Source organism: Bubalus kerabau, chromosome 5 (assembly GCF_029407905.1).
Source record: "Bubalus kerabau isolate K-KA32 ecotype Philippines breed swamp buffalo chromosome 5, PCC_UOA_SB_1v2, whole genome shotgun sequence".
NCBI classification, from domain to species: Eukaryota; Metazoa; Chordata; class Mammalia; order Artiodactyla; family Bovidae; genus Bubalus; species Bubalus kerabau.
The window spans coordinates 84,482,852-84,509,291 of record NC_073628.1 but is presented as its reverse complement, the minus strand read 5'-3'; the positions used below and the strand labels follow the sequence as shown (position 1 = coordinate 84,509,291).

The following is a 26,440-nucleotide window of genomic DNA, read 5'->3' as shown; positions in this document are numbered from 1 at the left end:
CACTGTGACAGGACTCGGCTATTTATTGATGGTGATATTAAGACACTTCCCAGCAACGACTGCTGTGACAAGGACTCTAAAGGTAATCAGATAATGATGACATCATAGACAAAGCGCTGGGAACATTCCTTGCAGAGAAAATTGGCTTTTCCTCTCCAGTCAGTGACCAGGCGCTTCGTGCCATCCCGGGCACGGCCTCCTGGTCCCAGACAGCCTTGCCTCATCCTCTGTCTGGGCCTTCTCCGAGGACACCAGGCTCGGGGGTGAGAGCAGGGGGCCTTCCCCACGCCCCTCACGTCTCAGAACCGTCCTCAGCTCCTCTGGCCCGACTTCCCGGGTTTCCTGTCGGTGAAGCGAGTGCTCACGAGGGGGTGAGCCACGCCCCGCGACAAAGCCGCTAGCACCACAAAGCTGGCCCTTCCTCTTCACCAAGTTAACACAAGCCTTTTTCATCCTCACTTGCTTTTAAAGGAAAGAAAAGTCTCAAAAATACATGGCACTAGAGTGTAAAATCATACAGCTGCCTCCAGTTACCGCTTCCTACAGCTTCCAGCCCACGGCGCCCACGTCCCCCTCAGATGTAGAGCTGATGGGAGGCCAGGGTGTCCATGAACGGCCGCACCAGGTTGTCCGTGGAGAAGTAGAAGATGAGCCCGAACGTGATGGAGATGGGGAGGGCGGGCAGCGCCTTCTTGAACACGGCGAGCAGCAGGAGGGTCAGACACAAACCCTACCGGACACAGAGGCGGGGGGAGCGGGAGAAGGTGACCACCGGTTGGACAGGGGGAGGGGAGCACTTAGTGACAGCCCAGGGTGTGGGCTCAGGAGCCCTGACACCCCAGCACCTCCCCTGGTCCTCTCGGCAGCTCTGTGAGGTGCGTGGGGGCGGAGGCTCTCAGCCAGTACTAATGCCTTGCACACGAGTGGATGAACCAGCAGGCAGGCCTCGTGAACTGGGCCGCTGCTACCGGACTACCTACCCTGGCCGTGTGACCTGATGCATGAAGCCTTCCCCCAGGGGACATGAATTTATGCAAAAACTGGACGGGTCTGACTGAAAGGCAGCACTGTTCTCAGCGGACACCAAGGGAACCAAGATGCCGAGTGACCACCCCCTGCCCCTTGCTGTAAGCAGGTGCGCTGGTTGCCTATCCTGTCCCTGCCCCAGTGGATGCAGTCAGTGGTCCAGGGTGGGGACAGGGAACCAGAGTGCCTGTCCTCTCCCCGGGGAGAGCAGGGCTTCAGGGCAGACAGTCTGGAAGTGGAGGAGCCTGGGCATCCCCTACCTGGTCCTTGACACACACTGTGGGCAAATAGAAATGTCCAAAGAACTGGAGCCTTGGTCCTAACCTGCCACGTGATGCCCCAGGTTCACCAGGCAGAGCACTGAGTGTGGGCCGTTCGGGGCCTCCACCTCCACCGTCATCACAGATGCGTCCCCATTACCTGCACCTGATCATGGTAAGTGACTACGGGTGCTAAGTCTCTGCAGTCGTGTCCGACTCTTTGTGACCCTATGGACTGTAGTCCGCTGAGCTCCTCTGTCCATGGGATTCTCCAGACAAGAATACTGGAGTGGGTTGCCATTTCCTCCTCCAGGGGATCCTCCTGACCCAGGGATTGAACCTGCGTCTCTTGTGTCTCCTACATTGGTAGGTGGGTTCTTTTATCACTAGCGCCATCTGGGAAGCCCCTAAGTGATGATAGGGGTCTTCAAATTTCACCGCTGGGGTTCAAAGTGAGGGGCCCCCCTCTCAAGCCCCAGGAGATCCCATGGGGACTCAGAACTGCATGATGTCTGGGTGCTGTGGAGGGAAAACACACAGCCCCGGAGTCAGAGACCTGAATTCAAATCACACCTCGGGCCTCGCAGCTTTATGCCTTGCAGCTTTGTGCCCATGCCCAAGCCCTCACCCTGGTCCATCTTCCAAACATCTCAGGTCACCATCCCTACCTCAAGGTGCGGTGAGACAAATGTACAGAGTTAGCCAAGACCTTGGCACCCAGCACGCACACTCAGTAACGCCAGAGCTCCTGGTCACCCTCCCTGCATCGTGCCTGCACCTACTTACGACCAGATCCTCCTGTGAACCTTGGTCTCATCCTGAGGATCTTTCTGGCAACTCTGCCCAGCCCTTCCAAGGGATAGCAGCATCTGAAAACTCCCTGGGGTTCCTGGGCCCCCCATGAAGACCCCCACTGCCCAGGGGCGGGTGGGGAGCACCCTGGGCCCACTCACAATGAGGATGGCCACAAAGCAGGCCAGTGTGGTGTTCCAGTCCCCGCTGCCCGTGGCGGCCGCCTTGCCCACCAGCACACTGTAGAAGATGAAGTCTCCGAGGCCGAGCTTCACGCCCCCTGTGTGGTGGAGAGAGAAGGATCCCGTAGGTCTCAGAAGCCCCCAGAGGAAGCAGCAGAGAAGGCTGACCCCAGCCGAACAGCCCAGGCACTCGGCCCAGCCCAGGGGACCCAGGGCCCAGAGGCCTGGGGACCTCAGAGGGCTGATGGGTGGTGTCACTGCCTAGCCCACCTCACCTGGACTCTGGAACAAGGATTAGCTGTCTCAGAAAAACAGCAGACAGTGGGGAAAAGGGGGAAACCTGTGGTCTGGCTGACTTGCATTCTGGGCTATGCAAAGCCAGCATTTCTGATAATTCACACAAAACTGGTGCTTGGTACTTGGTTTGAGTAAAGACAAGAGTGAATAAAATCCATTGTCCAGGGCTGGTGGGAAGTTACCCAACTGAGCGCTGAGTATGAATTATAAATGCTTTTTAGGAAATTTAATTTCATTGCTTTTAAAAACATATATGATAACCGAGGTCCTCTGGAGACTAATATATAAGAGGTAAATGTATAAGAGATAAATGTATATTGTAAACCAACTCTGTTATTGTGTAGCCGCTAAGTCGTGTCCGACTCTTTCAGCCCCATGGACTGTAGCCTACCAGGCTTCTCTGTCCATGGAAATTTCCCAGGCAAGAGTACTGGAGTGGGTTGCTATTTCCTTCTCCAGGGGATCTTCCTGACCCAGGGATCAATCCCACTCTCCCACATTGTAGGCAGATTCTTTACCACTGAACCACCAGGGAAGATAAACGTAACTTGTAACTAGTGTATCCATTACTGAAAAGGAAATGAGCTTCTAGAATGTTTTGTTTCCTTTAGTACAATTGCCCTGTACACCTTCTTATAGGATAATTTCATTCCTCATGGACAACAAAAATGCTTATGAAACAGACTGGAATTGAGTGGGTCTGCATCAAGGAAACATGCTCTGCCCCATCTGATCCCACTCCCCTCTCCTCTTTGGGCTCCAAGCAAGAAGCACCTCACCCTTCCTTCCTTAGTCTGTCCCTTCCGTCACCCCCCACCACTCCCAACTTCCTCACTTTGGCAAACATGTAAGCCCTGCCCTCTTACAGAGACCACTACCCTTGCGGGTCTTTTGCTACCACCCCCACTCCTGCCTCTCTGTTCTGCCTGCTCTCCCCTCCCTTCTCTCTCCGTTTTCAATCAGTTCTTTCTCAAAGGAACTGTGCTCACCTAGCAGGCACTTCAGAGACCTGAGGCAGCAAGTCCCACATCCCCCAATCAATGTGCTCAGGCAAGGCCACCATCATGCCTCTGTGGACCACCGCCCCCACCATGCTGTCTATCTCAGCACCCTGCCCTGTCTACTCCCCAGGATCCTCCACAAGCGACCTTCCCTTCATCCCCTTAACATCGCCCACGCGGGCCCTCTGGTCTCCACTCTGACCCTGCACCCTTCCTGGGTACCTTGTGGGGACCCACGTATTTGACAAGTATATCCTGGTGACTCCTCTTCGGGCCTGGAACCCTGACCTTTCTGAGCACTACTCCCTCTCGTGTGTCTCTGGCTTCTCCACCTGACGTCCTCCAGAGCCTCCCAACTGCCGGCCCCCCCTTTCACCCCTCTCCCCACCTCCCTGCCCATCCCTTGTCCAGCTGGGTCCTCCTGGTGCCTCCCATGCAGGTGGTGGTGCCCAAGCTGGGCCCTTCTGGCTCTTCCCTCACCCAACCCTCCAACAGTCTGTGCTCCTGCGGCCACCTGGGATCTGTCTGGGATGCAGCTCTGCTCACTTTAATTCCCTGCAACAAACCCCTAATGGTCCCCCGTAGCCTCCAGGATGAAGTCTGAACTCCCATGAGTACCGCTCACCCTTGAAGGTCTGGCCCCCAGCTTCTCTGGCCACTAAACATCCCAGAGCTCCCAGATGGCTTCCTCCCCTCTCATCTGAGCCTTTGCCAATGCTGTTGTGGAACAGAATCTAACCAGCCTTTGTCCTTCATTCTGGGAGGGAGACCAAATCCTTGGAATTTCCCCAGGGACGGGAGTATCTTTGTTGTTCAGCAGCCCCCTGGATCATTTATGCAAGTGAGAGGATGGCACTGTTGCTGCTGCTGCTAAGTCGCTTCAGTTGCGTCCAACTCTGTGCGACCCCATAGACGGGAGCCCACCAGAAAGACCAACCATGTGATAAGGAGGTTGGGACTCCAGGCTCGGCTGAGTCAGGGGAGAGAGGCAGCCTGGAGATGAAGTCCAGTGTCACGAGCAAGGACTCAATCCATTATGCCTATGTAATGAGACCCCAGTAAAAACTCTGGACGTTGGAACTCGGTACACACATCCATGTGCAGGGGTGGGGGTGATTCCCGGGTTCCAGGGGCAGAGAGCACCTTCCCAGACCTCACCCTATGTGGCTTTTCATTTGGCCGGCTGGTCCTCATTTATATCCTTTATAATATCAATAAAGCTGTAATGGTATGTATAGCACTTTGCTGAGTTCCGAGAGTCATTCTAGTACATTTTCCAACCTGATGGAGTTGTGAGAATCCCCAGATTTGTAGCCAGTCAGTCAGAAGCGTGGGTGGCCTGGAGACCCCCAGAGCTTGTGGCTGGCATGTGAAAGGTGGGTGGTCGTGTGGGGATGGTGCCCACGCGGGATCCGTGCTGATTCGGGCGGGGGCTCAGCGCCAGGCCTGTCTCCGGCCCAGCTGCCTGTGTGCTGGGTGACTGCCGACTTGTCCTTCCAGGCCAGCCTCCAGCCAATTGTCTTCCCCACGTCCGTCCTGAGTACTTTTTACCTAACCTCCCCTGACTTGCGCTGCTCCGTGGGGAGCTTCTCAAGGGCAGCAGCTGTGTTAATCCAGCAGCATCTCCCTGGCTCCCACATGCCTCCCAGCCCACACTAGTGGTCCATATATGTGTGCTGGTCGGTTATTTTAATCCGCTTGGAAACATAACCATGTATCAGAAGGTCTTTGGGCGTGTCTTCAAGATTGTCCTCCACACCTGCTACTTCTGCTCCCAGCCACTCGGGGCTCTGCCTGGGGGAAGCCTGCACCCCAACTCTGCCCGTCTTATGCTCCGCAGCCCCAGTGTGGGGCAGTGCTGGTAGCGCCGGCCTGCGCAGCCCAGCTCACTCCCAGAACACAGGGCCCACGCCTGCGACTCCACGGCTGCACTGGGACGGCCTCCGGCTACTCGAGCACACACTGTCCCAGCCTCAGCCCTGCCCCTCCCCGTCGTCTCCCTCCTCCCGCACAGCTCAAACCCCTCCCCATCCCACGGCTCCCACTGCTCACAGGACACAGACGAGAACCCCCATCTTGATCCAGAAGGCCCCTGGAGCCCCTGTCTGTCTCCCGGCCCCATCTCTGCACTTGGGTCTCAGCATCCTGCTTCCACTTCCTCTAAGTCAGCCCCAGGGTCACTGCTCCCAAGGTGTCCTCGGCTGGAAACCGAACCCCTTTGCACTGTGTGTTCCCCTCTGTGTCCTCAGCCTCTGGAGCTCAGCTTAGAAGTTACTTCCTCAAGAGACTTCCTCTGACCCCTTCAAGCAGGTCAACAGCCTTGTCAGTGCCCCTACCACCCTATGTTCTTCTGCGCGGTCCTCCCAGCTCCCGAGAGAGTGGTTAGTGCCCATGCCCACATAGCAGCACCCCCAGAGCAGCACCCGTATGATCACCCCCCAGTGCAGAGTGGGCATACGGCCAACATCTGTCACACACGAGGTAGCCTGGGCTTTAAGTCCCCATGGCCTGCCCATAGGACTGAGCCTTGGCAGGCTTCTCTCTGACTTTGTGAAGCAGCTCTGATGTCAAACGGGCTCCTCCCTGACCTCAGGGAGCCCCACCCCGGGCCCACGCAGACCATCCATCTGGACACCTTACTTTCCTCCTCTTCCTCCAGCTCCTCCCCCGGGTAGCCAGGCAGCGGGGGCTCAAAGACGTCAGGGTACGAGGGCTCCCCATAACTGTCATAGGAGTCTTCTTCTGGGTGTCCGTTGTCATGTGAGGAGGGAGAGAGACAAGAGGGGGTCAGAGGGTTCTCTGAGCCCAGGGCTTCCCTGCCCCACCCCACACCATGCCCAGCCCGACACAGAGGATTCTCCAGACCACACAGCAAGGGATGGGAAGGGAGAGAAGCAGGGCTGAGGCAGAGGAGCGAAGGTCCACTTGCACCCGATCCCCAGCGTGTGCATGCCCGGAGGCGTCTTCCCTGCCCTTCCTGTCCTTGTGCCTCCCAGAGAGGCCAGGCAGGCTGAGCGGGGTGCAGTGAAAAGCTCCCCCCATGATGACAGGCTGTCAGTCCCCTGATACTCACCCATCTCCGGGTCGTAGGGGAGCTGAAGGGCTCCCTGAGAGGAAGGGTCCAGCTTGGCCATGCCCACGGTCCATACCATGGCGGCTGGGGAAGGAGAAAAGGGTCCAGCCTCAGACATTACTAACTATGGCTGCCCCCGGGGCGAGGGAGGCAAGTGGGACCGTCTGTGTCCCCAGAAAGCCAGCACAGGACCCTCAGTCCCTGTGGGTATTTGCTTATGGCCTCTGTTAGGGAGCCTCTGGGGGTTCAGACTCTGCTGCACATCCAACACCCAGCACAGTGCCCACCACAAAGTGCCCACCATCAGTGCATGCTTGCTGATGCTTTTATAAATAGAGATCCCTGCAGACTGGCCCTGAGGAGAGCAGCAACTCCGAGAGTGCTTCTTTAGAGACTGAGCTTCAGTTGTTGAGAAAGCCCAGGGAAAGGCAGGCATCCTGCCACCCGCCTCCCCAGACCCCTGCCCTGAACAGTCCCTCCCCAAAGTCCCTTTCCAGGGGCCTGGAGAGCTGAGTGGGTGGCCTCAGGCTCATGGGAACGCGGCCCAGGCCCACTGCAGGAGTCTGGCTGAGATGAAACTGCGGGCGGGCCACACTCCTGGAAGCCCTCTTCCTGCTCTAAATGTCCAAGCTTCTTCCTGAGCCACAGCAGGACACAGCCCACCTTCATCTCAGGAAGGTAGACTCCTTCTGGGATCACCAAGGCTGCCTCCCTTCCTTTGGTCAGGAAAAAGGTTAACTGTCTCCCCATCAACTCTGAAAGCCAAAGCCAATGCAAACCCTGGTTCCCACGTCTGAAGGAAGCACGGGGGTCACTCACATGAGTATATGAGGGCAGGGAATATGGGCTCGTTTCTCTCCTGAGCGGTTTCCACGAGCATCCTCAGTGGCCCTTTGGGGCACAGCACAGCCACAAGATCTGGGAAAGCAAAGTCATCCCTGGCACATTAAGAAAGACGTTTATTCCCAGCCAGCTCTCTAACACCAGGCCTGGGAGAGTGTATCCTGGATCCTCAGGGCAAGGCTCTCCAACCATGGCCCCCTGTTGTTTCAGCAACCCCACCCTTGGGTTTCAGCCTCAATCCCTAGAGCCTGCACGGGCTGGAGCCCATGGTGGGGTCTGAGCGGGCTAACTGCAAACAGGGACTGCTGTTGTGTGGCTCAGAGACCCAGAGGATGGGCTTGAAGTCCCATTTCTCTGAGCCCCAAATTCCTTATCCTAAGAATGTAAGAAGCAGTACTGGTGATGGTAATCTCACTAATACAGTCAGCTTTCCAGATCTCTGGGTTCTGTATCCATAGATTCAACCAGCCGTGGATCAAAAATTTCAGAAAGTAATTCCAGCAAGTTCCCAAAACCAGTATTTGCTGCACACTGGCAATTGTAAATGTCATTTACATTTTATTAACAGCTATTTATACATCGCTTATGTTGTACTATATAAGTAATCTAGAGATAATTTAAAATATTTGGGAGGGGACTTCCCTGGCCCAGTGGTAAAGACTTCGCCTTCCAATGCAGGGGGTGTAGGTTTGATCCCTGGTAGGGTAGCTAAGATCCCACATGCCTCACAGCCAAAAAAGGTCAAAATATAAAACAGAAACAACATTGTAACAAATTCAATAAAGACTAAAAATGGTCCACATCAAAAAAAAAAAGTCTTAAAAAAACATACAGTATTTGGGAGGATGTACATAAGTTATATGCAAATCCTATGTCATTTTATGTCAGAGATTTGAGCATCCTTGGACTTTGGTACCTCAGGGGATACTGGAACCAGTCCCGCAAGGATACCAAGGCAACATTATACTAATTAAAGAGCAGCTTGCATCTGGGGTACTCACTATTTACTGGTACTGTGCCCAATCTCAGGGTTGTTCTGAGGAGTAAATGACTTCTGACGTAGAAAGTGCTTAAGGGTGCGAGTGCTCAGTAAACATTTGCTGTTATTAGTAATCATGTCAACAGTCATGATTCCATAGGACCCAGTTTGTTTTTTATGAAGGTGAACTTCTCAGAAGGCAGACCATCCAGGCCTCCCTGGGGGGTTGAAGGGAAGTGGGGGGCACATCTCAGCACCCACCAAGCCTGTCCAGCAGTCAGGACTCAGCCCTGGATGTCACTCCACGGCCTCCCACCAGGCTGGCGGCCCACCTACCATACACGGAGATGGCGCCCAGAATGACCCAGGCGGACCACTCCGGGAGGTACTTGATGAACACCAAGGCCATGAGCGCGCTGATCATGATGAGGTAGGCCTGTTGCAGCACCAGGGGGCCCTTCCAGTGGATGCACACCATGCCCACCGCCCCGAAGTTCCAGACAGTCAGGAACAGGGTGGGGTAGTCCATGGCCACATTGTAGGTCTTGAGCACTTCCCTGTGGGACCAGAGTGGAGTCCGGGGGCTGGGACACTCACTGGAGATGTCAGACCCTGAGGCAGGCGGTCCAATACCCTCAATCACCAAGTCCCAGCCTGGGTTTTCCCAATCTCTGGCTCATTTATTAACCGCCTTCCCCATTTCCATGAGCCCTACAGGTAACCCCTTGAAATACTTTCTGAAACAAGGTGGGGAGTACACCAACATCTTGTCCTTGGGCTGGACGACCCTCTGCCCGAGGAAAAGATCTTTGGAAAAGTGTTTTCTCCTGTGCCTCCAGTGTTTTTGGGCCCCTGGGTTAGGCTGATGTCCTAAATCCAGGGCAAGAGAGACCACCTTCCCCCAAAACTAGGAGGGACCCAGTCCCAGCCCAAAGATTGGAATGTAAATTTTGAGGCCTTTCTGATCCCTGCCTCTGCTGGGGTTCACAGCCTTCTCTGTGATGACTCTGAGTCTTTAAATCAGGAACCAGAAGGAGACATGTGGCCCAATGAAGGGCTCCACTCCAGTGTCAAGGAGGCCAGGCTCCTGGAGCAGCAACAAGGGGCAAGCATGGAGCCCGAGGGGCGCCCTTCCCTCCCGGGTCCTTCAGACCCACCCAGGCCACAGGGAAGGGGTCTCAGGGGACCTGCTGCCCCTGGCAGCCACTCACCCAGGGTCCTGCTGCCCCCCAGTGGCCACTCACCCGAGGTAGATGTAGGTGAAGAGGAAGAGCAACATCAGAGAAGACATGATCAGCCAACCGTGGATGAACTGGGTGGAAACAGGCATCGTGACTGCAGGCCCCCAGGCCCCTGGTCCTCAGGACTGACTCCCAAGCCTAGAAACCCTTCCTCCTTAGGCTCCTCCTGCCTATGCTGGAAGGTGGCTGTTTTACAGGTAAGGAGGGCACAGACATTCAAGGTGTTCTCTCCAGGTAACCCAGCAAGCATACAAAGGAGCTGGAAATCCTTCATGCCTAAACACCTAGCTCTCTACTTGGTCACCTGGAAAGGACACGCTTGGCACATTCCAGGCTCTAGAGAGAAAGCTGGCGGGGTCTCTGCTCCCACGTGCTATGTCCCCAAGTGTGGGCAGTGAGACAACAGACACAGAGACACACACTAGCAGGAAGAGATAAGGGCTGTGAAAAAAAAACTGGCTGGGCAAAGTGACAAGAGACCCACTGCTTCTATTTTAGACAGAGTGGTCAGGGCAGGCTCCTCCTCTCCTGGCCCAAATAAAGGAGGGTCAAAGGTGATGGGGGGGGTCACTGCAACCCGCCTACTCAGAGGACAGACCCATCAGTCACCAGCTCGGGCCACTGGGGACCGCAGTGGCCACCTGGTTGTCTGCTCAAAGTGGAAGGGGCAACGCTGGTATGTGCTGATCCTCCTCATCCCACCTGAGCCTGCCCAGACCACCGTCACCGCTTGTCCGTGTCGTGGAGTAAATCTGACTGAATGGAGGCTCAGCAGCCTCCCAGCAGTTCCTAGCGTGGTCATGTGACACCCGCTCACCACGGTGCTGCTGGCCCTGGCCCTGCTCCCAGCTTGTCCTCATACATGTCTCGGCTCCAAACAAAAGCCCTCCTCCCTACTTCCCACCATCCACGGCCATCTCTGCCCCAATCACAAACTCTGCCTCGGTTATACAGGCAGCTATTTACTAAGAAGCTTCAGCTCCTGGACACGCCCCTCCCACTGCTCACCCCCACGCTCACCCCCAGTCAGTCCCTCTCTATTTGAGGCTCTCCATCTCTCTCTACCTGCTCCACAGATGCCAGCAGCCTGAATATTCAGTGCTGCACACGCCTGTGTGTGAACAGTTTAAAAATCAGTAATGTCTCGTTCAACTTCCTTTCAGTCCTCACGGCTTCAAAGCCTTCCTCGGGAGAAAAGCCTGAAACTCGTGCCTAAAAGCTTATGGATCTCTGTGAACGATTTGGGCTAGGTGGGACTCAACTCCCCTGTTCCTCCCCAGAGCTGCTCTGCAGAGCAGGGCCCACCCAAAGGTCTCTGGGAGCTGGAAGACCTCGGTATAGCAGTTGTACACCCCCAGCTGAAAGGCAAATGGGAAAATAAAAATAAGCTTGGAGGGGAAGTATATGTTGAAAGGAGCCTAAAATAGAAAATCTGACTTCTTCAGAAGGAGAGGCAAAATAAAATTAACTTCTGAATATGAGAAGTGATCCTATGAACGCAGCAAGGAGGAACTCAGTGAAGTGGGATTAAGTGTAAGTGGAAAGCACAGGAGTATCGGGTAACCCGTGGTGGGGCAGGAGTGGGGTGGGAGAAAGTACAGGCAAACCTCAGGGATATTCGGGTTTGGTTTCAGATCACAATAAAGTGAGTATCACATGAAAAAGAGTCACAAATTTTTTGGTCTCCCACCTCATGCAAAAGTTAATGCTTGAACTGAGGTCAATTAAGTGTGCAATGGCATTATATCTAAAAAAATGTTAAAACAGCATTAATTAGAAGATAATGCTGTTGCAAAAATGGCACCAACAGACTTGATCAATGTAGATTTGCCACAAACCTTCAATTTGTAAACAAAACAAAACAAAACAAAACACAGTATCTGTGAAACCCAATAAAATGAGGTATTGCTCTAAAACTCGAGGTCTATTTTACAGGAAAAAAGGAACTCTGTTTAAAAAAAAAAAAATCCAGGGCTGCTGCATAAGAGGCCCTGAGGCATGAAAGCCAGGGTTGCTTTGTAAGAAGCCCTGAAGCATGAAATCCAGGGCTGCTGCATGAGAGGCCCTGAAGCATGAAAGCCAGGGCTGCAGCATGAGAGGCCCTGAGGCATGAAAGCCAGGGCTGCTGCATGAGAGGCCCTGAGGCCTGGCAGGCAGGCAGGAGGCAGACCGGCTCACCGCTCACCTTGTAGCAGCGGTACTTGTAGAGCACGACCAGGAAGATCGTCATGGTGACAATGACGCTGATCATGATGAGGGTGTTGAGCACGGAGTTGAGGAGCCGCTGGCCCACTGAGGGCGTGTCCTCGGAGAACGGGGTATAGATGCTGAGGAAGGAGACAAGGGCTAGAGCTCTGCACCTGGCCTGCTTGTGGCCCCCAGCCCAGGGAGATGCAGGCGCCCTGGGCACCCCCAGCCCTCAGCACAGCACTCTGGCTGTCCCAGTGAGTGCTGCCCACCATCCTCACGAGCTGTCCTGCCTCCCTGGCACCTAACTCCAGCTTCTAACTGAGCTGACGCAGCCACACGGGAGGGCCTGACTGGTCTTTACCACAGCCTCCCAGGCCCCCACACCAACTAAAACCTCTCCCAAAAGTGCTTATCCCAGCTGACCCCACTCCCCAGTTCTGTACCCACTTCCCCATCAAGCCTAGGACGCCTCCACCCCCACTCCTACCCCTACCCACACCCAATGTAGCCCAGTAGCTGCACAGGCAGCTATAAACTCAGGAGGCAATTCATTGATCCCACACTCTTAGGGAAGCAAACTGTTTGCCAAGTTCTCAAGGTCTCAACGCTTTTCACCTGAGCTGCTCTGAGTCCCCAACAGACTATACGCTTCCTGAGGGCGAGGGCTTCTTTCTCTACTCCTTTCATTATCAAAATCATAAACAAAATGTAAAAAAAAAACTCCCTTAAAAAAGTTTCAAGAAGGTACTCAGTAGTGATACCATGGGAGGCTGGGGGAGGGAGCAGAGGGAAGCTTCCCATTTACCCAGGCTGCTGCTTCTTCCTGGATTCTCTTTATTAAAATAAATAAAATCTCCCTCCTGAGTCTGGGAGTGAGCTAAGAAATCGCGTGGTCCTCTTTAGTTTACATTCACAGGAGTGTGAATGAGAGGCCCAGAGAGAAAAAGACTTGTCTGTGGTCATGCAATGACAGGTGGCACCGCCACACCTGCGATGGAGCAGAGAACCTACCTCCTGCAGTGAGAGCAGGCTGCAGGGGCTGCACATGGATTAACTCTCTCAGTTCTCCTGGTAACCTTGCTATCAAACCCATCATACAGATGAGGAGACTGAGGCCGAGAGCGGTTAGGAAAGTGCCTGGGCAGGTCACACAGCCAGGAGGCTGTGGACGAACCAGGGTGTGGACTCAGGCAGCTCCCCACCCCTGCTCTTTGCTGCGGCTGCCACGGGGCCGCAGGTACAGCGGCCAGCACAGGCTACACCCTCCTCCCCCAATCCTGCACCCCCACCCACCCCTGGCCCCCAACTCACAGCTGCCCATTCTTCTCTGTGTAGAAGCGCACGGACTTGATGGTGGCCACCACCACGATCATGCACAGTGTGACAGGCACAAATAACATGATCACATGCTTTGCCCCGTATTTGAGGGTCAGCTCCTCCTCCAGGCCTGGTGGCCGCCCGGGAACCCCACTGCAGACGTAGCGGTCAGGGTCCTCCTCCTCGTGGTCCTCCTCACTCTCCTGGCTTCTCTGTGGGAAACCATGCTGTGAGGACCATGGGATGCCCCCCAGCGGAGCCCTACTGACACAGAGCATGGGTGTGTGAACTGGAAACGAGAAGTTTGAATGTCACTTTTCAGATGTAAGAACCAGTCTATGGGCTACAGCTTAGATGTGGGAGTGGTGGCTTTCCAGGACATGGAGAAGTTTATGAGGACAACTAGAGACTAAGAGTTGGCACTAGCCACCACAGATGCAGGAAGGGAGGCCATGGTAGCCACGGATGAGGACAGTCTGCAGAATGGGTCTGCAGCAGGTCTGCAGATCTGTTCCCTCCCTCAGTGAAGGGACTCAGTTCTGGTCACACGGCCATACTAGTTTGGGAGGAGCTAGGCCAGGTGATGGGAGGAAGGCAGAGACTAAACATTTTTGGTTGAAAAATCACAAACCAGGATGGTCAGCACACATGGGGACTCTCTTTGATTGTATTAACAAATAAGGCACTGGGAATTTGCAGGGAAATAAATTACTTTGAAATTTTTGCCCCCGCCAAAACCAAGCATGCAAACTTTGCAGCTTTGAACCGGAGGCTAACTAGGCATTGAGCATCTGGGAGGATCCAGGTTAGGGAAAGTGGGAGAATATAAACGAGGAGGCAGCAAAGGAGGATAGGATGCCTGCCAGACACTGACATACACTGATCTTCAAGAATGTGTTTCAGAATTGTGGCAGTTCAGGATCACTGGCTGCCTTGTTAATTACAGTAACAGCCAAGACAAAGCCAAGTGAAACAGAAATCAAAAGTGACTGCTCTTTGGTATGTTTTTTGCAGAGAGAATTCCATCTAGATATTCAACTGAGAAGGAAAGGAAAACTGTTAATGAACAGGAACTGAAACAACTGAAATGCACAAAAAGTCCAGGAGATTAAAGACAAAACACCGAGCAAGAATTGGCTAAGGAGTAGTGGGGCCATGGCCTTGAGCTGCTGAGATCTCTCTCGGAGCCCAGGGGGAAGACAGGAGAAGAAGTGAGTTCAAACTACAGCAAAGGGGAATGAGGCTGGCTGGAAGAAAGAAAAATACTAGAATGGGCAAAACAGATAATGGGATTTAGGCAAATTCAGATACTGTTTTACCCTGATGAGGAGGGAGGTAGCTTGACTAAGTGACTCTCCCAAGTACACGCTCCACTTCATACTGTTATAATCTCCTGCCTTTTGGGCTGCAGAGGCAAGATCACACAGTGCAGCACACCCTTCCTGCTATGGGCTGCATGTTTGTGACCCCCAAATTCACATGTTGAAACCTAATGCCCAACATGATGGTGTTGGAGATACAGGCTTTGGCAGGTGATTAGGTCATGAGAGTGGAGCCCTCAAGAATGGCATTCGCACCCTTATAAAGGGTGTCCAGGAAAGCTCCCTAACCCTTCTGCCTTGTGAAGACACAGAGGGAACACAGCTGCCTATGAACCAGGAAGTGGGCCCTCATCAGACATCAGACCTGCCAGCGCCTTCACCTTGACCTCCCAACCTCCAGAGCAAAGAAAAATACACTTCTGCTGTTTATAAGCCACCCAGTTTATGGTATTTTTGTTATGGCAGCCTGAACGAACTAAAACACATCCCCAGCTCAAAAGTCAAACATGAATCAGCTAATCTCTCGGTTCCTATCTCCAGCCATCTACCAAAAAAGGTTCCCTCCAGCCTCTGTGCTGCCTGCCCCAGCATCCACTCACTCTCAGGTTCCTGTGGGAACAGTAACCTGCATAGGAAGGTGAACCGAAGGGGCAGGGCCAGGGTGGATCACGCCGTCTACTACAGAGTCGGTCTGTGACAGGCTGTGCATGTGCAGAATCTATGATCAAGCCCTCGCAGACCTAGGATCCACCATGGTGGGCCACCCGCCCCTTTGACCAGTTCTCACCTTCACTTCCCCTCCCTCCCACATCAGGGAAGGCCTGGTTTCCATCCATGAGATATGGGACGCCAGCAGCCCGTCTGGAGACCACGGACTGCTGGCAGGAACCTACCCACTGGGCGGCACTCTCTCCATCCTCCAGGCCCTGCCGGCTGTCCTGGCAGGAGCGTGGCGTGGGGCTCTCGGCCGACATCAGGGACGTCCGCTCATCACACACTTCTTCCTCGCTGTCAGAGGCCATGAATGTGAGCATGGCCCTGCCTCCGGAAGTGCCTGGAAAAGGAGCACAGGGGTCTTTGTGCCACTCTCCTGAGAGACAAAGGCAGTGGAGAGTGAGAGGTGACTTTAAAACCTGGACACAGATCCTGCCCACAATGACCACCCAGGATGCATTTGTCAAAGGACTGCTATAGGGCTTCCCGAGTGGCTCGGTGGTAAAGAATCCACCTGCCAATGCAGGAGATATGGGTTCGATCCCTGATCCAGGAAGATCCCACGTGCCAGGGAGCAATGAAGCCCATGTGTCCCAACTACTGAGTCTGTGCTCTAGAGCCCGGAAACCACAACTACCGAAGACGGAGTGCCCTAGACCCACGCTCCAAAACAACAGAAGTCACTGCAATGAGAAGCCCGTGCACCACAACGAGAGAGTAGCCCCTGCTCTCCACAACTAGAGAAAACCCTAAGCAGCAATGAAGACCCAACAGAGCCATAAATAAATAAACATTTAAGGAAAAAGGACAGTCCCCAGGAGCCACGACTGAGGCTGCAGCAGTCTCGAGAGGGACTGGCTAGAGAGGATCCAGGCCATGGGGGCGAAACTCCCAACCAGAAACATCAGGGCCACTCTAAACTCTCAACACACTCATTCATTCAATCAACAAATATCTGACCACCATCTATCACGTGCCAAGGACACGTCTGTTCTAAAAGAATAAAAACCAGTCCAATGTGGCAAATTCTATAATCCAAGTGTTCACTAAAAGGAACAGAAGGGACTAAATCTCAGAGATCAGGAGTGTTTTCTGGAGAAGATACCATTATGTGATGGACACAGACTCTCCCAGGTGGGAGGGAAGGGCAGAGGGCGTGAAGAATGTCTCAGCCTGAGCCTGGCACTGCCAGGGCTGGGGAGGGGGTCACTGCTGTGGACAAGTGAAGGGTCTCCAGCGCCATGCTAAGGAGGTGTGCCCTGTCCCCTGAGGACACAGTGACAGATCAGATCTCTGGTTAGAAATCTCAGTCTTGTCACTGACTGAAAAAGGAGTAAAAAGAAGGAAAGGTGACCTCCCTGGAGACAATGATGGGTCATGAACAGGGCCTAAGGTAGCAGAAAGATGGATGGGAGTGAGGGGAGAGAATCCATACAGACAAGATGTTGGGGACACAACAGGACAGAGTCCAGGACAACGGCCAGGCAGGGAGTAGGACAGAGGAGGTGGGAGAACAAGGTGTTGGGGGAAATCTGCCAAATGTAAATGGTTGAAAGGAGGGAGCTACCTGGGAGGCAGCTGAAGGCCAGTGTCTGAGCTGGAGGGGAGGGAGATGAGAGTTATAGGTTTAGATGCTGCGGCCACGGGAGCAGTGAGCCGAGACCACGAGAGAGGAGTGTGCATGCGTGCGTGTGTGTGTGTGTGTGTGTGTTGGGGAAGTATAGCTGAGGGCAGGACCCACAGGAAAAACCAAAGCTGAAAGGGCCACAGAGGAGGGAGCCTGTCCCCTCGACACTGCTGTGCTGCCCTGAGTGGCGTGTGGACCCAGCAGCACCATGTGGATGCTGGGGCAGCCCGAACTCCTACCAACACCCTGGGCAGGTCAGCTGAGCTCCCAGCAGGGCCAGCTCCCCCATCACCTGCCTCCTGGGACCCTGGGGAAGACTCACGCCAGTAGGAACAGTCAGGTCTGCTCTCGTCTCAAAGTTCATCTCCATGTCAATGGCCCTCAAAATTTATGATCATTTTTATTCTATTTCCACAGTGTCTTTTTTTTTTTTTTACTATATGGACCATTTTTAAAGTCTTTATTGAATTTGTTACAATATCGCTTCTGTTTTATGTTTTGGTGTTTTTGGGAGAGGGGGCCACTAGGCACATGGGATCTTAGTTCCCCGACCAGGGATCAAACCCACATCCCCTGCACTGGAAGGCTAAGTCTTAACCACTGGACCGCCAGGACAGTCCCTGTGATTTTCAAGTGGAGAAGGCAGGCAGGTTCCTTCCACCGAGGCAGCCAGTTCTGTTCATCTTGGCAGAGGCTCTGAGGCTGCTGCTTTGTTTTGAAGACAGTGTCCCAGGCCGTGGCCTGCATTACTCCCCGCTGGATTTCAGCTCCATCCCCAAGTCCAGGCCCACAGCAGAGCCTGATCCTGCTCACCGACTAGGGCCCTTACAGAAGGCTTTCCCGTAGCTCTTACAAAGAATTCGAAATGAGCAAGGTAAGCTGCGCTGGGTTCAGCAGAGAAACAAGTATAAGAGCGACAGCAGTGGCGACATCAGCAGGAAGCAGAATAAGGTAACTTCCAGGAGAGGTGACAAGGACGCTGTGCTACTGGAGTTAAGACTAAGTGGGGGGCAATCTATCAACAGTGGGGAGTAGACGTCTCAAGTCTTTAGGAGGAAGACACATGAAACGAGACACAAAGGTTAGGAGTATCTTGCCAGGCAGAGGCTGAAGTAGGTGGGGCCCGAGGAAGTAGCCTCATAAACAGATGGAGGGATGGGGGGATTAATTCTGAAACACCCAGCAGGCTGAGGTGGCTGAAGCATGGGGACCACGGAGGCAGTGATGGGAGGTAGGACCATTCAAGGGAAGGGCGTGGGGGCCTGGCCAGGGGACGAGGAGCTGAAGCTAGCCGGGGGAGAGGGCAGCCAAGGTTTCTGAATTAAGGAGGGATGTGACCAGAGTGGCTGTGTGGGAACAGAGGGCCGGCTGAGCCCTCTTGCCTCTTCCCCTGAGACACCAGGGGCGGTGCCGCCCAGGACCCAGGAGGCGGATCTGCTCCTCAGCGCCCAGACCTTGGGAAGTTCTTAGCGTCCTTCATCTATGGTAACAGTAATGAAAGAAATTACCTAATGGAGACCCAGGCAGAAAAACTCTAAAGAGCTCCTCTGCAATGGTGGGCCCCACTAGATAAATCCTAAACATACACCTGCCCGGGCCCAGGAGATGCCCTCGTTGACCCTGTGGCAATGCTGAGTCCATTCTTACTCAAAGAGCGACATGGAACACAGAGCTGGCTGCACCTCAAGCTAAATTAGGACATTCTATCTTGAACAGTGTAGCAGCTCTTTGAATACTTTGTTTTGTCTGGGCTGTGAATTAATAATTTAGTTACCATCTCTCTCCTTCTGTTCTTCCCACGCCTTTAGAGGCCCTGGGATTTATCTTCGCAGTGACTGGAGGAGCGGATCAGGAGTTCCTGTATCTAAACGGCAGGGCTGCAGCCCCCAGGGCAGAGGCGAGCTTACCCTTCAGAACCACAGCTGCTGGCAGCCAGGCTGCCTCAGTCCCTAGAGCAAAGCATGAGGGGACTGGGCAAATAAGAGGCTAAGATGCTTCTTAAAGGAGAAAGGGAGCTACAGGGCAGGTGGGGAGAGAAAAGCAGGGGACCCACGATCAAGTAGGAGTTAAATCCTTTCCAACTTCCATTTCTTCAGCCAGTCACCAAATCCCAGGAAAACACGTCTGCCTCCCAAAGTCTGTGGACACACCCAGGGAGAGCACGTTTAAAAACAGACTATATCCCTTCCATGCGAAACTGCACTGCAGAGGGAGAAAGTCAGAAAGCTACAAAACACGCTTTGCCATCCACCACATGTAATGCATGGCCTCCTCACCAGAAAACAAATGCTCCCTGAGCAGATTCCCTCCCTCCCTGGATGCTGCCCTCGACTCCCAGAAAAGCAGGGCATCTAGGGGTTGCAGCCAGGAAGAGCTGGTCTTGGCTGTTGGAGCAAGGGCATCCTAATCACAGCCCTCTGGGCCTGGAGGAGGTGGGGACAGCTGGAGGTGCTTCCTGGGGCTCCCAGCATCTGAGGGCATGGCTTAGGACTTTCAGAAAGCTGTAAGATGCTGGAGATGCTGTTTCGCAACGTGGCCCAGGCCACCTGAAGGGTGGCAGAGCAGCTGCTGAGCCCTCACTGTGTACTAAACATAAGTCAGGAATGAGGTACAGTCAGTCCCCTACATACGAACCTTCAACCTGCACACTTCAGAGATTTGAACATGAGTTCGCATGTCCAGTAGTGTGAGTTCACATGTCTGGCGTACTTTTCAAGGTACTGTACTGTAAGATTAAAAATTTTCTGTTTGCTTTTTATGTATTATTTGTGTGAGAAGTATTATAAACCTCTTAAGTATAGTACTATATAGCCGATGATGTTAGTTGGGTACCTAGGCTAACTTTGTTGGACTTACGAACAAATTGGATTTATGGCCTCTTGGAACAGAACTTGTTCGATTCAGGGCACTTACTGTGCTGCCGTTATTCCTCATTTTACAGATGAGGAAAAAGATTTTAAAGTGATAAGTTCAAAGTCATCCTTGGACTGAGGTGGTCAAGTTCTGTGCTCTTAAACACGATGTTAGGGTGCTTACTTAAAATGCAGATCCTAAGTTTCATTCTGGTCAAAGGTCCAGGGATCTGCATTTTGAGACAGTCCCTGGGCGATTCTTAGGCTGGTGTTAAACCCACCCTGGAGCTGGTCCTGCCAAGTAATCAGATGCCCCAGCCTGGGCCCAAACTTGGTACTGAAAGCGCCCAGGAACAGTTCACCTCCTTGTCGCAAGGGCAGGGCCTCACTCACCTACCTTAGCACACCTGCTGCTCTGCACAACTTGCTCACTGAATGCGGGCGTGAAAGAATAAGCAGTCCTTTTTCCTGAATACCCTGTGGTTGGGCTGAGATCCAATGGGGAGGAAGAGCAACAGGAGCTTTCTCAGACTAGGAGAGCTGCAGGGGGAGAATGCAGTGATCTGACTGACACGTACACATGCAATGCCCACCTGGAAGGAGGGTGTGAAAAAACTGGATCTCAAGCATCCCTGGTACAAACTGCATCAGCCTTTCTGAAGGCAGTAAACATCAACAGCTTTAAACATTCATACCTTTTGATCCTGAAATGCTAACTTCTCGGAATCTGTCCTAGGAAAATAACAAAAGATTTATCTGAAAACATGGTTGTTGCAGTCATTTATAATTTTTTTTAAGTGAAAACAACTAAGATGTCTGACTTTGTATGATAATATATCTATCCGATATATGACTAACAAAAATCTTACTTCAAAGATTATTTACTAACATGAAAAAAACACCAAGATGCTAAATTTAGTAGATTTAAAACCACAGATATAAGCATCTGAATTTTCTTAGAAAATGTATACATATATATGAAGGACTGGCAAGACATATTATACAACATTAAAGGTGCTTATCTTTGGGTAGTGAGATTGAGGGTGATACACGATATTTTCCTGCATTTTTTAAAACTTCCATAATAAAACATGAATTGTGTCTGCTGTTTTTTGTAAAGCTATTAATTTTTAAAGGGGAAATAACAAGTATCAACATTTAGATAGATTTTTTCCATGCTGCCTTCTCCCACATCCCCTCTCACTGGACTCAGGGGACCTTGGGAAGCCGCTTTCACACCTTCTCCTAACCCCTCTTATTACCTGGTTCCTGAAGGAGAACAGAGCAGCTGGGATGGATTCCTCTGGCTTCTAAGTTGGAACTGAAGCCTGAAGGTACTCGCAATCCTTGGAGGGAAAAAATGCAGATAAACAGTCTTGCTAGATGTTTGTCCACATCAGAGCACTTAGTGATGCCAAGAACTCCCGCCGGGAGGCTGACTCACAGGCCGGTGGGGGTGGGGCTGGGTGACTCTCCTCCTGCTGATGTCAAATCCTATCAACCCCATAGCAACCAGCTCTCCACTCTCTCCGAGGGAGCAACAGGATAAAGCAGAGAAGCCAATGGGAGGAACAGGTGCCCCAGACTACATCCTGGAAACCGTTCCCAGAACAAGGCACTGTGGCTGAAAACTCCTTGGATTAGGATGTAAAATCAAACATCCAAAGAAGCCACCGTTCACTCCCATTAATCAGTTGAATGGGATCCAAATGCTGAATGAGCCAAGCCAAGGGAGTCTGACCCAGGGAATTTCCTCAACCTTGCCTGTGTCAGCAGTTCCTGCAATTATTATGGAACCCTGGTGACCCAGTTTCCTCAACCCGATTTTCATTTCAGAAAAATGCAAAGGTTTTGGCCTTAAAATTTAAGGCCAATGGACCTAACTCGGAAACAGATTCCTACCTAAGTAGGAAATCGATTTTTAAATTCCATTGTAAACAAGAGTGCCTCAAGGAAAAACATGGAAATTTCGGTTCCAAAAGAAAATTGGGAGTCAACAGGTGGGGCCAAAGAGAAAGGCTTGGATCCGAGTACTTGCTTTCTTTGTCTCCATAGGCCTAACAGTACTCCTTCCTTTCAGTATTGAAAGAACATTACAACATTACAGTAGTTTCAGGTATACAACAAAGTGACTTAAAATGTTTTACAGATTACATTCCATGTAAGGTTACTCTAAAACACTGCCTGTATTCCCTGTGCTCTACATTACACGCTTGTATCATTGATTTTATACATGGTTGTTTGTCCCTCTTAATCCTCTTTTATTTTGCACTTCCCCCTTGGTAACCATGATCTGCTGGTCTATTTTTGCCTTTTTTTTTTTTTTTTTTGCAATTCTCCTTATGATATTTATTGAAGGAAAAAAAAATACTAATTCAAAAAAATATATGCACCCCCCCTATTCATTGCAGCATTATTTTGTTTTTGTTTTTAATTAACTTTTTTTAATTGAAGGATAATCACTTTATAGTACTGCGTTGGCTTCTGCCAAACATCAAGATGAATCTGTTTCTGTTTTGTCTTGTTTGTTCATTTTAATTTTCAGTGCTCCCTCAAAGACGGCAGCAATGGTTTTAAAAAGGTCACTTTCTAGGGTCACATGGCTACTTCACAGAGCTTCCATGACTCCTGGGGCGTTCCCAGCCTTCCCTTACCCGGGGTGAGGAAATTCCCTTAGAAATTCCCACAGCTTGCCTGCCTGCCTATTTCCCCTGGCCCAGGCACCTGACCATGTATGGGCCCTGGCTGGCCGTCATCCATCTGTCCATCCATCCAGCCCATAATGTGATGCACATCACTTGTCGGACGGTTTTCCCCAGAACAGGGAGGCGGCCTCAGCTGGAGCAGGAGCCCACGTCCCCCAGGGAGGCCCTGAAGTACCGCTCCACTCTGCTGAGTCACAGGCCCCGGGCGACCCTCTGGGGCCTCCTGAACCTTGACCCAAGCTCTAGATTTCCCTCTGTCTGCCCTTTCCTACTCAAAAGTGCTCAGTAAACATTTTCTCTCACTTCCTGAAGGAGCCTGGAAAAGGGGCCGTTTGGAAGTGACAGAGGGATGCTGCGAAGGTAGCCACACTGGCCATGCGCTACAGAGCCACCCTTGAGCAGCCTCCCATAAATCGTGTTTTTGCTTTCAATGAAAAGCAGCAAGACAGCAGTCAAAAGCTGAGCCTTAGAAATGGACAGAGTTTGAATCAGCTAGCCAATTGATCTGAACCACATACTCGGACAATTTAACTTCACACGGCCCATTTCCTCTTGTGTAAAAAGTAAGACAGGCACATTTTGCAAGATTACTGTAAAAACTAGAGCTAATGTGTAATGTGTCCAGCACAGAGTAGATGTTCAATCAAGAGTAATTATAATGAAATAAAGGCAGGGACACAGTGAGAGCGGACAACAGAAGCCTGTTGATGGCCCCTTGGAAAGCTACAAAAATGCTAAACCATCAGGCATGAGTTGAGTACCAAGGTCACGCCTCACTCAGGCCCTGAGTGTTTTCCTCTTCAGCCCCAGCCCAGGGCATGCTGGCAACATGAACATTTTGTCAAACAAAAGGGCACGTCCATAGACTGAGGCCAGAGCTGGCAAGGACCTTCAGGGCCATCCAGTCAGCACCCCATTTCATACTTGGGGAAACTGAAGCCCAGACGGACAAAAGGACAAGGGCCCATGACCAGAAGCCACAGTTATGGCTCAGGTCTCCAAACTGCCATAGAGGAGCTCTTCCCTTCTGCTCCAAGTACTTGAGAGGGTCACATACTCAATGGGTTTCCAAGAACACTCAATAAAGGGAAAATTCTGAAGGCATAATATTAACACAAAAAGCAGGATACAAAACTTCATCTTCAGTTTCCTACTTCTAGTATTTTAACACATGAATACAGGTATGTGCATAAAGTACCATAAGGAAGTTCATGTTAAGAGTGGTTCTTTGGACTAGGGGCTAACAGATGACTTGAAGAAAAAAAAAATTTCCCAAATTTTCTACAGTGAACACATATTGCTTTCATTTTTAAAAAGTCAGAAAGTTTCTGGTTAAGGTACAGCAGAAAGTGAGTGCCCTTTAAACTTTTCTTCCCATTGCTCCGGAAGACTGTGTTTTGGCAAAGATAAAAGAGCAACCCATTCTCCCAGGCAATGGAAAGAATGGACAGTAATCATCCCCCTCCCAGACATCCGGTCTTTACTGAGGATCACTTTGAAACTACTTCTGCCCAGACTGTAATCACACAGCAGCCTCACCACCTCCTGGTCAAGAAGCCAACACTGATTCTTCAAGGTTTGAAGGCCAGGTCAGATGCAGCCACCTTAAGGTGAGGAGAAACCCCCAGGCCCCGGTCAGGGGCAGCGTGGAGGGTATGCCAACCTCAGAGCCCTTTGCCTTCCACCCCCAGCCCCACCCCCAGCTGCTGGAGTCCAGGGACAGGTGGAAATATTTGCAGAAACATTTGTTGCCTTGCCAGTCTTACCAACTAAACAGTGTCTAAAAGTCAAATCAACAGCTGAAAAGCAGCCAAATGCGTCTTCAATAACATAAGGTGATCTATACACACAATGCTTTAGTTTCCTAAAAAAAATTTTTTTTTGTTTTGGCTTTGCCAAGTAGCTTCCAACGGAGATCTCACAGCAATGTCCTGGGCAGTCGTGCAGGCACATGGGTGGGGCGTGAGAGTGGGAGGTCTTCCAAGCAAAAACTCAAAAGATGCAGAAGGCAGAAGCCAGCTGGGTTCAAATGCTGGCACTCAGAGTCATGGAAGCCACACAACTGGACAAGGTCCTCAATGCCCTGAACCTTAGTTTCCCCTTCTGTAACCCTTAGCTTCCCCTTTCCACTTCAGTGTGATGGTAACTCTTTAGATAACTCTGACAACTACTGTACAGAATGGCTTTTTATTGTATATAACAAACTTATAAGTGACGTTATTGTCATTATTACCATCAATGATGTAAGAGGGACCAAATTAGGTGGAACCTCTCATTCTGGCAAAGCCTGTGTGCATGTGTGCAGAGGGGCTGTGAGTAGGCACAGAGGAGCTGGGGGTGGCGGAGGTGGGGCGGGCAAAGGGCCCCCAGGCACAGTTGAGCAGCAGCCTCTGGCCAGGCTGTTCCTTGTCCTCCTCTTCCTCAAACAGACAGAGCATTCACCTTCCAACCCTGCACACATCAGACTCTTGACTTGGTGCACAAATACTTCAACACCAAATGATACAGAATTTTTCCTGAAAACCTGAGGCACCATCATCCCACTCCACAGTAACACTCCACGAAGTCCTCCACTTCCAGCCTCTGCCCTCAATGCTCCCACATTCACCCAAGGCGAGAACCTGGATGACCTGCCTCATGAGTGGCTGAAGCTGCAGCTTTGAGCTGCAGACAGGACTTCAGGCCCCTTCACCAGCTGGACCCAGGAAACATAGCTGCTAATACACTTTCCTGCCCCCACACAGCCACGTTCACCCAGAGGGGAACCTGAGGCTCACACACCTGCAGCAGCTTATACAAAGCCTTTAATTACTACCAAAGGTCTTAGCCGAAGTCCTTGGAGACTCAGGTGTCTACAGAAGGGGCTATGTTGATTCAGGGCCATCCATGTGGGAAGAGCTCGGGTCCATAATGATCAATTACTCTCAGGACAGGCTGGCAACCCACGCTGTCAATTTTGGGTCAACCTGGCTCTGTGATTGCTCTGGATGGGAACCACCTCTCAGGCTATCCATCTATAAATTGAGGATGCAGCTACTGCAACAATCCACAGTTCATACCGTCAAAAGGGAATACTCATTAAGTCACAGACTGGGGCATTTCATCCAGCTGTCCAAGGGCTGAGGTCTAGTCCCAGGTCTGGACAAGAGAACTAGAGTCCAGGACAACAGGTTCGAAGCCTGGCTCTCATATATTCTACCTGCGTGACCTTGAACAAAGTCACTTTAGCTTTGAGGGCTGAGTTTCTTCATTGATAAAATTTGGGATGGGAATTAGCTCCTGTTTCGGGTTCATTCAGCTTTTCAAAAGCTAGATTCTGGGAGTCTCCTCAGAGCTGTAAATGCCTGATCAAAAAACAGCCAAACATCGCAGATAAGGAAACTAGGGGCTCCAGGCCCGTCCTTAGGTCCTGTTCCTCAAGCCGGCGGAAAGACCTCCGCCTCCCCTCCTGCCACTGCCAAGCAGACCCCGGGGCCGCGTGTCGCAGGCCAGCAGGACTGGGCGCCCATCAGGTGCCAGCCAGGAGAGAGGAACACAGTGCCGCGTCCGCACGCCTTTGAAACCCACGTGCGCTGCTCCTTTAAATGTCCCGGCCCTTTAACAGATCGCACCGCGCCCACTCCGGCGGGGGCTCCGGCGGCGGGGCTCCGGCGGCGGGGAGAACCCGGCCCCGCTGAAGGCCCGAGGCCTGGAGCCCCTCCCCGCGCTCCTCCACTCGCCAGTTCCGGGCCGGCCCCCATCGCAGCGGTCCCGGCGCCCTCCCCTCCCCAGCCGCTGGGGCCGCATCCCCGGAACCGCCCCGAGGCGCGACCCGCCGCGGCGAGGGGCGTGCGGAGGGCAAGGCCCCGCCTGCGGAGTGCAGCTCCACCTCGCGCCCTTCGAGCGCCGGGCGATCAGGCCCCCACCCGCGCGCCCCATCCAGCCGGCTCACCTGCTCCTCCGCGCAGCTCCAGCGGTGTTTACTGGCCCAGCGCCCGGCAGACCCGGTGCAGGCGCAGGCCCCGCCCCCGGCTCGCCCC

The 26,440-nt window shown here is 52.4% G+C and overlaps 1 protein-coding gene across 7 annotated transcripts; it reads right to left on the bottom strand.

Moving 5' to 3' along the window:
- Nucleotides 1–26,427, bottom strand: PSEN2 (presenilin 2). Of its 7 annotated transcripts, XM_055582048.1 has the most exons (15): nucleotides 26,353–26,427; nucleotides 20,979–21,062; nucleotides 20,412–20,448; nucleotides 20,114–20,256; nucleotides 19,499–19,589; nucleotides 15,417–15,577; nucleotides 13,196–13,413; nucleotides 11,880–12,021; nucleotides 9,698–9,765; nucleotides 8,790–9,010; nucleotides 7,451–7,549; nucleotides 6,632–6,715; nucleotides 6,199–6,300; nucleotides 2,240–2,358; nucleotides 1–730 (listed from the first exon to the last, which is right to left on the bottom strand). In XM_055582048.1, exons 6-15 carry the CDS (start codon nucleotides 15,555–15,557, stop codon nucleotides 575–577), a joined length of 1,350 nt encoding a protein of 449 aa, XP_055438023.1. In that variant the 5' UTR covers nucleotides 15,558–15,577; nucleotides 19,499–19,589; nucleotides 20,114–20,256; nucleotides 20,412–20,448; nucleotides 20,979–21,062; nucleotides 26,353–26,427; the 3' UTR covers nucleotides 1–574. The 7 variants fall into 7 exon arrangements, with proteins under 7 accessions (XP_055438023.1, XP_055438025.1, XP_055438022.1 ...); XM_055582050.1 differs by lacking the exon at nucleotides 19,499–19,589 and having other exon boundaries at nucleotides 20,110–20,256; XM_055582047.1 differs by lacking the exon at nucleotides 19,499–19,589.
- Nucleotides 26,428–26,440: the final 13 nt, after the last annotated feature.